Below are 14,017 nucleotides of genomic sequence, written 5' to 3'. Positions count from 1 at the left end.
AGTCTAAAAAAACGAATGTTTAGTCACCCCAAACATGCATGCGTTTGAGGGCAAACCTGACACTGGCAAGTATATATAGATGTATGAATATGTACATATTGTATGCATGTCGGGTTTGACTAGTATGTACATATATTTTAACACTGGGACTCGAACATATGGCAGAGAGTCACACGCAATTCTCAGACCACCACGATAAATGCTCGGCCACCGACATTCTTGAAAAGTAATGTTGAGTTAACCGATGATATACGTATCTTTGTATGTATATATATGTATGTATGTATTGATGTTTGAATATCTATATATTGTATGTATGTCGGGCGTGACTATTTCATACAGATATTATCGGACTTCCGCAAGGAATAATTATATCCTTTCTGGCGTCACAAATTGCCTCATGCCATTGCAGGGACTTGTGCATGTGAATCGCCCATAACTTGACACGATACGCTTTTGACTACCGAATCATTCTTAAAATGTGTGCATGTATGTATTTATGTATGTATGTATGTATGTATTTATGTATGAATATCTATTTATTGTATGTATGTCGAGGTTGACTGTTACATACATAGATATTAAAGGGACTTTCCTGAGTTTGCTGCAATTTTTAAGATGTTATCGACTAACAAAGACTTTTTAACGATTGTAATTAAATATCAAATATATTTTTCTGCGTAAAATATTAGTGGCTGTATATTAAACGTGTTTCTGATCGTTCTAATATTTGTACTAGGTTACATTTCATTTTATTTTCTAAAATATTAATTTTTCGTACGTATGAAATTATTTAAACACAAAATCCAGTTTGGGCTTCTTACAAACATTAAGACGACCAGAAACACATTGAATATACAGACAATGATTTCTAATCGAAAAAAAAAAAATCTAATATGAAAGTTTAATCATAGAAATATTTTGTTACTCGAAAACATCTTATAATGCAGCAAACTCAGGAATGTCCCTTTAACGCACTGCCACAGGGGATAACTAAATCCTTTCTGAACTCACAAATTGTCCCATGTCGTTGCTGGGACTCGAACCTGTGGCATGTATGTATGTATGTATGTATGTATGTATGTATGTATGTACGCCTTTGACCAGAAATCGTAGAATACACAAAGGAGATACTGCCATATACGTAATCATTAATTATGTATTATATTTCCTATTTCAGATTAAACTTGATATTAGGTTTGAGAAGGTGAGGATCATTGATATTGACAATGCTAGACAAGAATTTCGAGCAGAAGTTCAGCTAAGTTTTCGTCACAAGAAACCATCTGGAAATTACAAGGTATGAATATTTTGCTATTCCCTTACAGCATTATTACTCATGTTAATATAATAATATAATAATGAAACCCGTGTGTGTAGCCCGAGTACCCTGCCGTTCGAGAGCTAGGCGAACATTTGGGCAGATATGATCACTATCTGCCGTCAGAGATAACTGCATAGTGAAAATACGGAATTGCTGCCTACCACCGGGTACACAAAGATTCCCGCTCAAATATAACAACAGCCCAATGTTTAACGTTAAATATCATTGCATTGATCATTTTCGAGTTTGCTGATAACAAATATTTGATATTATTCACTAAGCGACACAACCAAATTTTCAATGAAATTTTAATGCAAAATTAAAGAAATACAATGTGAACAAATGTTATATATTTTTTAACTATGTTGCTATCACGTAGTATTTAAAATCCTCAAATAGCGCTAAACTATTTGAAGATTTCTGTACATTGTCCAACCAACTGAGGAACGTAGTACTATTTCAGACCTCCAATAGTTACTAATTTTCAGCAAGCTTTAATTTAATACGAGTTATACTGAGGTGCACCAATCAAATACTTGATAGATAAGGTTTGCTAGTTGAATAATGAGAATACAATAGTCTTTTGAGGCTGTCGAGAACATATTAGTAGTTCCGTATTCTGATACTGAGTATAAAATAGTCTTTTGAGGGTATCGAGAACATATTAGTAGTTCGGTATTCTGATACTGAGAATACAATAGTTGTATGAGGGTATCGAGAACATATTAGTAGTTCCGTATTCTGATACTGAGAATACAATAGTCTTTTGAGGGTGTCGAGAACATATTAGTAGTTCGGTATTCTGATACTGACAATACAATAGTCTTTTGAGGGTATCGATAACATATTAGTAGTTCGGTATTCTGATACTGAGAATACAATAGTCTTTTGAGGGTATCGAGAACATATTAGTAGTTCGGTATTCTGATACTGAGAATACAATAGTCATATGAGGGTATCGACAACATATTAGTAGTTCGGTATTCTGATACTGAGAATACAATAGTCTTTTGAGGGTGTCGAGAACATATTAGTAGTTCGGTATTCTGATACTGAGAATACAATAGTCTTTTGAGGGTGTCGAGAACATATTAGTAGTTCGGTATTCTGATACTGAGAATACAATAGTCTTTTGAGGGTATCGAGAACATATTAGTAGTTCGGTATTCTCAAACTGAGAATACGATAGTCTTTTGAGGGTGTCGAGAACATATTAGTAGTTCGGTATTCTGATACTGAGAATATAATAGTCTTATGAGGGTATTGAGAACATATTAGTAGTTCGGTATTCTCAAACTGAGAATACGATAGTCTTTTGAGGGTGTCGAGAACATATTAGTAGTTCGGTATTCTGATACTGAGAATATAATAGTCTTATGAGGGTATTGAGAACATATTAGTAGTTCGGTATTCTGATACTGAGAATACAATAGTCTTTTGAGGGTGTCGACAACATATTAGTAATTCGGTATTCTGATACTGGAAACCCAGTTATTGGGGGATTATCTGACTGAACATTTATAACTGAAAATGATATAATGTTTAGCGATTTAACACACTTTTGGTTCCGTGATTTTTCCTTCAGGCTGCCTATACACTAATGGGAACGATCATTTTCATTTTAATAAATAGTAAACAAAATTATTTATAATTATTTTCCGCGAGTGGGGAATATGTTATCAATATAAAATTCAACTTTGATGCTACTTAAGAAAATCCCACACCGTTGCTGCTGTTTGCGTTTTAAAGGACTCAGGTTGCAAAAGTACAGAATACATTCAAAACAGAAGATTCGTTTTTACACCTGACACCGAATATAAAGCATTATAACGAACAATTTCAGATATTCACTTTGATACAGTCATTTCAGGTTTTGGCAGTTGGAAAAAAGAAAACTAATGGTACAAACATGTTATAGCAAAAATACAAAATATATATTATAAACCTTGAGATTACCAGACATGCATTGAAGATAAAGTTACATTACGATTTTAGTAATTTTAAAAGGCTGTAGAAGCTAAAACCATATGAAAGTGATATGGAACTCAGGACAGTTCCTGTAAATATATTTTATTAGTTTGTGTTCATTATACAGTGATATAGTACTAAGAATTATAAACGTTTATTTTATAATTTTTTTACAGAAAAAACCGGTGGTTAGGCCATCGGTCTACAGGCTGGTAGGTACTGGGTTCGGATCCCAGTCGAGGCATGGGATTTTTAATCCAGATACCGACTCCGAACCCCGAGTGAGTGCTCCGCAAGGCTCAATGGGTATGTGTAAACCACTTGCACCGACCAGTGATTCATAACTGGTTCAACAAAGGCCATGGTTTGTGCTATCCTGCCTGTGGGAAGCGCAAATAAAAGATCCCTTTCTGCTAATCGGAAAGAGTAGCCCATGTAGTGGCGCCAGCGGGTTTCTTCTCAAAATTTGTGTGATCCTTAACCATATGTCTGACGCCATATAACCGTAAATAAAATGTGTTGAGTGCGTCGTTAAATAAAACATTTCTTTCTTCTTTTTTTCTTACAGAAAAGGACTTGGGATCCACTAATATACTTTCCCAACTGCTCGACGATTCATGACACTCACAAGACATTGGATTATGAAAAGAGGGGCAACATGGTTTCAGGAAGTAATGTGTTATGTTTCACAAACACACTTAATTTTCCTGTGTTCACTAAATTAGATCCTATTGGACGATCATCAAAAGCAACTTAAAATCAATAATTGTTGATTGGCATGTGTTATTCTATGCTAAAACTAACAAAACATGTTTTGACAAACTGCTCACATTTTCTGTCTCATTCGGGGAAAGCCAGGCGTTTGGCCATTCTGAATCAGGGGTAGTTTTATTCAGGGAAGATTTCCTTTATAAATTACAAAACATTCGAAAATGTCTAACACACATTTTGTAAACACGTGGTATGACACGAGAGTAATCAAATGTTACCTAATTCTGCAAAATACGTAATATCTTGATGCAAGTTTTATCAAAACCACTTACGAAAAAATAAAACACAAACGCCTCGGGAATAATTTATCTCGTTCTGGAGAAACGATAATATCGCCGTATTTCTTACTCAAGTATAATCTTGATATGCGAACACAGTGTATTAATATTAAATAGTATACCAGAGTTGTATCACATACAGAGAACACACATATTGTCGCCCACTACAAAACCCACGTACAGCTACACTGATAGTAATGTATCAGCAAATGTATACTCTATAGCGAGTGACAAATGATAATTATTTCACGAGGGACATACATTTGATAATAACTATTATTATATACCTATTCAGTCTTACTATAGTGATGCAGTCATTTTCAAACCGTGTGATAAATTTATTTTGTATCGCATATATGTGCGATCTGGACCGGAATTTGTAAACCAAATAACTTCCGACTGGGTCACAGTTCGAGGTGCATCAAACGTTTGCTAGAGAAGTGAACACCACAAGTCCTGTGATTGGTGATAAATGTGAGTGTTGGTTGTAAAAATAAATAGTTTCATCTGGGCAAAAAAATGTATGCAATTGTATTTCTTCTAGTACCACCGTGTCAAGTAGACTTGTGCTTGAAACATGTATGGGGTACCTATAAAAAAAGTACTAAGATTTTGTGCGGAACTAGGGTAGTCATAGACGCTACCCGTTATATCAGAAATGAGCAGCTTGATTCACTTTAAGGGTGAGGGATGGTAGTATTTATATCCATGGCGTTATGTCGATTGGTACGCTGCATGTAGGAGTTTTAGCCACATATGTTACTATTGTCGCCTATGGGATTTGATTTGGTAGTATACACCCTTAAATGGGGAATTCCCTTTTTATCTTCACTGGAGTTAGTGCCTTTTTGTTACTGACGTCATGTCTGATTTACATATTACGTCACATCGTATTTGAAACATAACACACGACTACCGCAGAGTATGATTCTTAACGTTACGTAAATCCATGAAAGGAGTATTAATCATAGATTTAAGAAAGTATTGTTCTGACGTTAAATTAAAAACCGTTTTTGTAAAGTATAAAAGAAGATATGTAATAAATACAGACCTTCACCTACGTTGTTTTCGCTTACTGTTTATAGCACTCGTTTATTTTGCGCAAGAACATACCTCTCGATTGTGAAGTTCTGTGTATGTATTGAATTTATTATTCTGAGTATTGCTGTAGCTTTATTTTTTATTCAAGATTACAGAAAAAATTTAGAACTTTGCTTTTTAACTTTTTCTGTGAACGTCAATAAAATACATTATGTTAAAAAATGTGTAATGAATTTTAATACGAATAAAGAGGCGTAAATGCAAACTCTTTAAAATACGTGACGTTATTGTATTATGTATGTTTGCCATATGGTCATATTTGGAACAGACAAATAGGCCAGTTGATCTGGATGATTTTAGGGGAGACCCCCAAAAACTTCCAACTAAAGGTTTTTCAATGAATATAGGAACCAGGTATGCAAGCTAACATACCAAACATCTACGGAAATTGACCAATGGGAACTATGTACAATTAGGTGAAATGGCGTACATTAGACTATATTATGGACTTAATAGGCAAGTCAAATATAGTGGCCTAACCCAAAACAATTTGCAACAGAAAGGATGTTGCTTGTATTCATTTATGGCTGACGCCTTGAAAATCATATTAAAATATACTTTTACATAATTAGGGGAAGGGACGTAATTTATGTTAATTAGTCGCCTGATCAAGGGAAATCACGATTATGGTCATAACTTGATGACAAATCATCCAGTCAAACCTTTTTTTTAAGTGTCAAGGAAGCGAAAGAAGCTAATTTTAAGTGACCCATCTGTGTTGCATTATGTGTAATATGCATATTATCCATTGCAATTGCCGCTTTTCAAAAGCATTTACGGTTTTATTGATAACGTCTTGTAAAAATATCCAGTTAAATCGATGAAAATATCTAGCCCTATCTCAAGGAATGAATGAATGTTTAACGAGACCCGAGCACGAAAAATGCATTGGCTATTTATTGGGTGTCTATGGTATAGTAAATGCAAACATGAAGTGATGAACAACATCAATATACAAAATCAACATTTAAAGTAACACGCAGTGTAAAGAACTGTTAAAAAAAATACAAATATCACAGATAAGCCAAATTAAAATTTAGAATAAAATTCAGTATCACAAAGAAATTGCAGCACAAAAAATACATCGGCTATTGGGAAATGAAGGAAGGAAGAAAATGGTTTATTAAACGACGCACTTAAAACATTTTATTTACGGTTATATGGCGTCGGACATATGGTTAAGATGTTAAACTATGTTTTGTTTGACGGTTGGAAGAAAATATATATGATTACTAGCAAAATTGTTTTAAGTTAAAAATCCTGACGAAGGAACAATATACATTTTGTCAAGAAATGCACAGAATAAATGTACGTGTAATGCATTTCAAATAATTAGGAAAGACTAACTTTCCGTAAACATGTTAAAATGGCTACACACTCAGAATAATCCGAGCCGTACCTAGCGGGGTGCAAGGGAGGCAGTTGCCCCCCACCCCCCACCCCACCCTTAAACAAATATTTTCATGTTAAATATGTCCTTTTTACCTACATAAAAAATAGAGAAGACTCTCTATTACTCATTTCATTTCAAATTATTTTCGTGCTTATATCCAATTAATGTTCAAGTATGCTGTCCTAGGAACACACACCTCAGCTATCTGGGCTGTCTGTCCAGGGCCCCGTTCCACGAAGCGATTTTGGCCCTAAGATCACCGTAAAAGAAATAAAAGAAGAAGAAAAAAGAGAAGAAAAACAACAAACAAAAAAACAAACAAAAATGCAACTCAAGTTCAGGATGGAATCGAAATGATTCCATCACATTTCTTCGTTCAAATATATCTTCTTTTTTTTAGTTTCTCTCATATCGTTGCACTCCACCAAAATGTGACGTACAATTAGAGTACACTGACAGTGCTCACACTGAAGTTGGGGATCCTTCTTCATGATAAATGAATAGGTCAAGTATGTATGACCGATGCGAGCACGACACAAGACTGTTTCATCCTTCCTGCAATGCATATAGGAGTACTGCTACTCTACCAGGACTGGCTTGGCAGAATGAGTTTTGTTCGCAACTGCACCTTTCCAATCATATTGCTAAGTTGAAAAGATAAATTGGTTAATGATATGTTTACAATCACTGATTTTCAGTATAAGTTACACCAACCCTGGCATGAGGCAACTCCAAAGCAGACTCTGCCAGGACTGGCTTGACAGCATTAAGCTTGTTCGCAACCGTACCGTTCCATTCATTTTGCCAAGTCTATGTTAAGGAAGCCAAATGGGAATATGTAAATTTACCACCAAATCTGTTGATTTTGTAAAGGAATTACTATGAGTGTTTTGGTCATAACGTGATGAAAACTAACAAACAAACAAGGTGTCTAGCTCTATATTTTCAGGGTCAATGAAGCCAAAGTAGCTATTTCTAAGTAATCCTAATAGCTTGCATGATGGGTAATATGCAAATTATCCACTGCAATTGCCGCTTAACAAAACGATGTTTATAGTTTTAGTCATAACGTGCAACGGAAACATCGACTTAAATCAATGGAGACGTCTAACCCTATTATGTATGGTCAATGAAGCCTGCAAGTAAGCTATTACAAGTAAATTGGATGTGTTGCATTATGGGAAATATGTACATTAACTACATAAATTGTCCTTTTTGTAAAGAATATATTTCGAGGTTTTTGGTTATATCTTGAAGAAAAATATTTCAATATCGTTAAGGTGTCTAAACCTATGTTATCAGAGTGCCAAAAAACTACTTCCAAGTTACCCGAATATGTTTTGTATTAGCAAATTACCAAGCACTTAATAATGTCGAATGGTCGACTTTGCTGTAGGTCCAGAAATGCATCACCATTCTTGTCATTCTTGTCTCAAAGATTGACCATTATCCTGACCACAATCAAGGATGGCATTTTCTAGGTATTGTAAAAAAGTCTGCGAGACAAAAAGTGTCAATTTAAAAAGCATATGCGAAGATTTATTTGAAATCATTCATTTGAACCCTCGAATCCAGATCAAAGTTACCGTAATATTAAAACATTATATTTTTCAACATTATGACACAACAATAAAACCCCCACGACAAACTTAAGGAAAAAACTCAATTCGTTGTTCCGTATACAAATTATCCATTCCTGTTTGTATTGATTCCAAAACAAAGATCGACTTTGTGGACAATTATTCTTGTCATTCTTGTCCAAAGACTGAACGATCCACCACTTAAGTGATATGCTAGGACAAAAATCTTCTCAGTGGACAACACTGCGAAGATTTATTTGAAATCATTCACTCTCAATCCAGATCAAAGTTAACTAATATTAAAACATTATATTTTTCAACATTATACACAACAATCCCCCACGACAAACTTAAGGAAAAACTCTATTCCTTAACCAATAGTGTATTTGATACAAAGAACGGTGAATGAAGATATAAATAAACTATCTACCCACTCATCTGGACAATTAGTAAATTCCGAGAATGATCCAGACTTAAGTGATATACTGGATATCCTCATTGACAACATTTGTGTTAGGTTCATTCCGCAGTCAACATATATATTTAATATCTTGTCACAGTGATTGCTCACGTTTTGTAAATTTATGTCACATACTGGTGACTGAGCCTACGTACAAAAAGACCGTTCTGTTCTGTTCTTTCGTTTTAGCTTACACAATTGATGGAACATTTATAGAAATTATGGAGCTTCTTGATTTTCCATTTGATTTACAGGTTGGTTTAGACTTTTGTTTTACTTCTTGTTTCGTTATTGTTTTCTTTCCATTCTTCTTTGTGTTGTTGTTTGTTTGGTGGTTGTTGTGTTCTTTTTTGTTTTGTAAATTGATTGACTGGTCGGTGTTACCTTCTATAAATTATCCACTAAAATTAAGATCATTACATTATTTGGATGAACTGTATGGGGGCATGCACGTCTTTACATTTGAGAACAAAACTTAATAAATACCTTTTGGGGAAGCTATCGCTAGAAAAATAAAACTTATTGAATGTCAAATAATGTATAATTCTGACACATTTGTTTTAGAAAACATGCTACATTTTTTCATTAGAGACGAAGGATCTTTTATATGCACTTTCCAAAGGATATGACAGCACATACAGTCACGTGTGTGTGTGTGTGTGTGTGTGTGTGTGTGTGTGTGTGTGTGTGTGTGTGTATGTGTGTCTGTATGTGTGGGTGTCTGGGTGTGTGTCTGTACGTGTCTCTGTGTGTGTATACGTGTGAGTGTATTAATGTGTGTGTCTCTGTGTCTGTCTCTGTGTGCGTATGTCTCTGTGCGTGTATGTGCGAGTGTGTCTGGGTGTTTGTGTGCGTGTGTGTGTCTCTGTGTGTGTTTGTGTGTGTCTGTGTGTGTATGTATGTGTGTGTCTGTCTGTCTGTGTGTGTGTGTGAGTGTATGTGTGTGTGTGTGTGTATGTGTCTGTGCGTGTGTGTAAGTGTGTTTGTGCATGTGTGTACGTGTGTGCGTACGTGTGTATGTGTGTGTGTGTGTGTGTGTGTATGTGGCTGTGTGTGTCTCTGTGTGTTTGTGTCTCTGTGTGTTCGTCTTTGTGTGTGTCGGTGTGTGTGTTTGTCTGTGTGTGTGTCTGTTTGTGTATATATGTCTGTGTACGTGTGTCTGTGTTAGAGTGTTTATGTGCGTGTTTGTCTGTGTTTGTGCGTGTCTCTGTGTGTATACCTGTGTGTGTGTGTGTGTGTGTGTGTACGTATCTCTGTACGTATTTCTGTGTGCGTCTGTGTATGTGTGTGTCTGTGTGTATGTGTTTGTGTCTTTGTGTCTCTCTGTGTGTGTGTGGTGTGTGTGTCTGTGTGTGTGCGAGTCTGTGTATGTGTGTACGTACCTGTGAGTACGTGTGTCTCTGTGTGTGTTTGTGTCTGTCTGTCTGTCTGTCTGTGTGTGTCTCTGTGGGTGTGTCACCTGTCGATAGTTTGTTTTGTTTAACGACACCACTAGAACACATTGATTTATTAATCTTCGGCTATTGGATGTCAACCATTTTAGCATTTTTGACACAGTCACAGAGAGGAAACCCGCTACATTTTTTTCATTAGTAGCAAGGGATCTTTTATATGCACCATCCCACAGACAGGATAGCACATACCACGGTCTTTGTTATACCAGTCGTGGTGCACTGGCTGGAATGAGAAATAGTTCAATGTTTATCAAGTAAGAAATGTGACTGGGAAATTAATCTAATTTTTTTCATATATATATATATGTCAAACCTGTTTTAAGCGGTCACACAAGGGAGTAGATAAAAGTGCCCGCTTAAGACAGGTGTCCGCTGAGTGCAGGTTGCCACATATAGTCTTTAAAACATTTCTTGTTGTTTTTTGTTTTACCGTTTGTACTGCTAATCAACGGATGTGTGCTTCACAGTTGACTATAAATCAACTTTTGACATGTCGTCTCCTTCAGAAATAATGCAAATGGAATGTATTAAATTAACCGTTTAATTATTTAATTCCAACTTCATGCAGTGTATTGTCACAGTAAGTGGCCGCTTAATACAGGTATTTTGGCGATTTGGGATCCGATTTAGGTGGTCGCTGGCCGCGTTAGACAGGTGACCGCTTATTACAGGTGCATTTACATTATAAATCGTTTGGGAGAAAAAATGGCCGCTTAACGCAGGTGACCGCTGAGTACAGGTGGCCGCTAAGACAGGTTTGACTATATATACATATATATATATATATATATACTTGCTTGTGGTTTTATTCTTTGTCCAGAAACTGACAATCAAGGTGTCGTCTCGGCGAGATTGTTCAGAAGTGGAAATTATAGGTCATGACTCAAGCCAGTTATCGGGACGTTCGACAGTGGAAAAAGGTAGATATAACAGAAATACAATTCGGTAGTTTTTGCCTGATTGTTAATAATTTTGGTTTGCCCGCAGGCTGTTCTTAAACGATATGCCGAGTAACTTATGGGATATCCAATACGCACTGGTAATTTGCAATTTTTTATTTATTATTTTTTATTTTTTGGCGGATTTTTGTATGGTTTTTTTGTTTTTTTGTTTTTTTTTTTTTTTTGGGGGGGGGGGGGGATTTATGTGGGGATTTTTTTTTTTTTTTCTTTTTTAAAGTTTATTAGTTATTATTAACTACTACTAGTACTACTACTACTACTACTACTACTACTACTACTATTGCTATTTTAATGTGTCTTAGGCCAAGTAAATGCATGTATAACCTGTCGACATTTGTTTTCATTATCTAAACCAAACAGTGTTTGCTAACTGACATGGTTATAAACGTGTACATAATTATTCTCTCTCGATTAAGTTAAAAATAAAGATTAATTTTGTTATCTTTCAGCTTCACAAGGATGGTTGTGGCACGCAGATTTTAAAACAAAGGTATATTTAGTAGAAACTACAGATGAGAAAGGTGAGTGTATATAACAATACATATATTGTATATGGGTTGATGAAAAAGAATCGTTAAGAAAATACAACATGCTACATTTTGTTTTTAAACACTTGAACACTCTGTTACCTACATATATGTTTCCGCTTTGTTACTGTACATTCTAAAATTAGAAATGATGGAAAGAAATAAGGGATCATACCCCCACCCACACTACTACAAAGTAGACTTATGCTAAGGGATAATCTTGATTTGTATCCATGGGTATTGTGAATATAATACAATATAATATGATATATGTATAACATCCATTATGTTTCTTAAAAACTTAAAAAGATACAGATACCAATGATAAAACAATTATGGGGATTTATTAATTTAGTATATCAAGTCCTCTCTCTCTCCCTTTAATTTAACAGTTCTATATATAAACAATGAAATTATAATAAAATAATTGACAATAGCCACATTTTTCAAAATAACTTTTATTGGCATTTTGCTGAGTACTACGTCATTGTCATACATAGGCGTATCTACGTCACAGACCTATTTAAGGGCTTCATCAAGTTCAGTCGGAGTCGGAATCACCGTCAAAAATTATTCTTCGTCGTTTTATGGGACCGGCCTCGGTGGCGTCGTGGTAGGCCATCGGTAGGTATTGGGTTCGGATCCCAGTCGAGGCATGGGATTTTTAATCCAGATACCGACTCCAAACCCTGAGTGAGTGCTCCGCAAGGCTCAGTGGGTAGGTGTAAACCACTTGCACCGACCAGTGATCCGTAACTGGTTCAACAAAGGCCATGGTTTGTGCTATCGTACCTGTCGGAAGCGCAAATAAAAGATCCATTGCTGCTAATCGGAAGAGTAGCCCATGTAGTGGCGACAGCGGGTTTCCTCTCAAAACATCTGTGTGGTCCTTAACCATATGTCTGACGTCTTTGTTTCTGTTCTTATTTATACATAACAATAAGCTTGTTAAACATATATTTAGATCTCCAGATCAAATTTAAACAAATTAATAATCACTTAGTTTGCTCTCATGAAGAGCATTTTAAGTTTATACTAGATTCAGAACCAATTGTTTTCAGATTTGATTATCTGCCTTGGAGTAAGTTGATAAAACATTTTTGTTATAGGTGTTTTACCCAATGTTACTAACTAAATAAAATGCTGAATTACAGATTGTAGGAATATATCCAATATACATATTGTATTCATCTGCATTCGAAAATTATCAGTAATTATGTCATTTAAAAATAGGGGGGGGGGGGGGGGGGGGGGTCAGTAATTAATCCAAAATAAATGTGTGAAAGCTATATCACAAATATTAAAACCTCCAACTACAGTAGGCTATAAATAAAATATAGCCAGGAACATTGGTGGCTGCCAATGGTTTTGACGGTACATTATAAAAATCAGCATGGCCGATGAATTTGAAATTCCCACACCTGGTAACTTGAAGACACCCACACCCAGCATACAGGATTTCCTCCCAGCACTAATGTTCAGGACAGTAAGTCATTACTTCATACAGGTATAGTAATGTTGGTGTTTCCTTCCTCAGACAGTGCATTTTTTTTAATACTGATATTTCTTTGATGTGCCTGTTAAGGTCTTCATAACCTAGGGGTCAGTCAAGTGCATGTGTTTTAATGGAATTCTATAAAGGGGTAGAGGTACACTGACTATCTTTGTTGTCTCTACATATATACCTGAATACACACACCCAGCTGATAGTAAATATCTTCAGGAGTTTAATTTTAAAACATTTTGTTGTTTAATATGGCATATTGCATTTGTACAAAACTGTATGCACTATATATGCCTTATGAGGTGTACATTATATTAGGTTGCACTGTAGAAACAACAGTTTCAGTGAGGTTGTCAGTTTATGTCACAATACACCAGATCCTGATTGTCATAAAAACACATAGCTGGACACTTTTCAAAAATGTATGTTATCAGTATAGGTAGTACTAAACAAAATAACTTCCGGCTGGGTTAAAGTTCGAGGTGCACCCATCTCTATTACCACTGTCAAGTAGCTTTGTAGTTGAAACATGTATGGGGTACTTGTAAAAAAGGTATTCGAATTTTGTGCGGAACTAGGGTAGTAATAGACGCTACCCGTTATCTCAGAAATGAGCAGCTTGACCCCCAGTTGTTTCTGATTCACTTTAAGGGTGAGGAGTGGTAGTATTTATATCCGTGACGTTTATGTCAATT

The 14,017-nt window shown here is 35.5% G+C and overlaps 1 protein-coding gene across 1 annotated transcript in view; it reads left to right on the top strand.

Annotated features, from left to right (window-relative positions):
* LOC121367549 overlaps positions 1 to 14,017 on the top strand; it is a 53,654-nt gene that overhangs the window by 712 nt on the left and 38,925 nt on the right. The window contains exons 2-6 of the mRNA XM_041491799.1: positions 1,181 to 1,300; positions 3,861 to 3,963; positions 9,065 to 9,129; positions 11,150 to 11,249; positions 11,741 to 11,812. Coding sequence (XP_041347733.1) covers positions 1,181 to 1,300; positions 3,861 to 3,963; positions 9,065 to 9,129; positions 11,150 to 11,249; positions 11,741 to 11,812 — 460 coding nt within the window. The remainder of the gene's footprint in view (positions 1 to 1,180; positions 1,301 to 3,860; positions 3,964 to 9,064; positions 9,130 to 11,149; positions 11,250 to 11,740; positions 11,813 to 14,017) is intronic.

This window comes from Gigantopelta aegis, chromosome 3 (assembly GCF_016097555.1).
Source record: "Gigantopelta aegis isolate Gae_Host chromosome 3, Gae_host_genome, whole genome shotgun sequence".
NCBI lineage: Eukaryota > Metazoa > Mollusca > Gastropoda > Neomphalida > Peltospiridae > Gigantopelta > Gigantopelta aegis.
The sequence above is the reverse complement of the archived record's forward strand: the minus strand, read 5'-3'. Positions and strand labels throughout refer to the sequence as shown.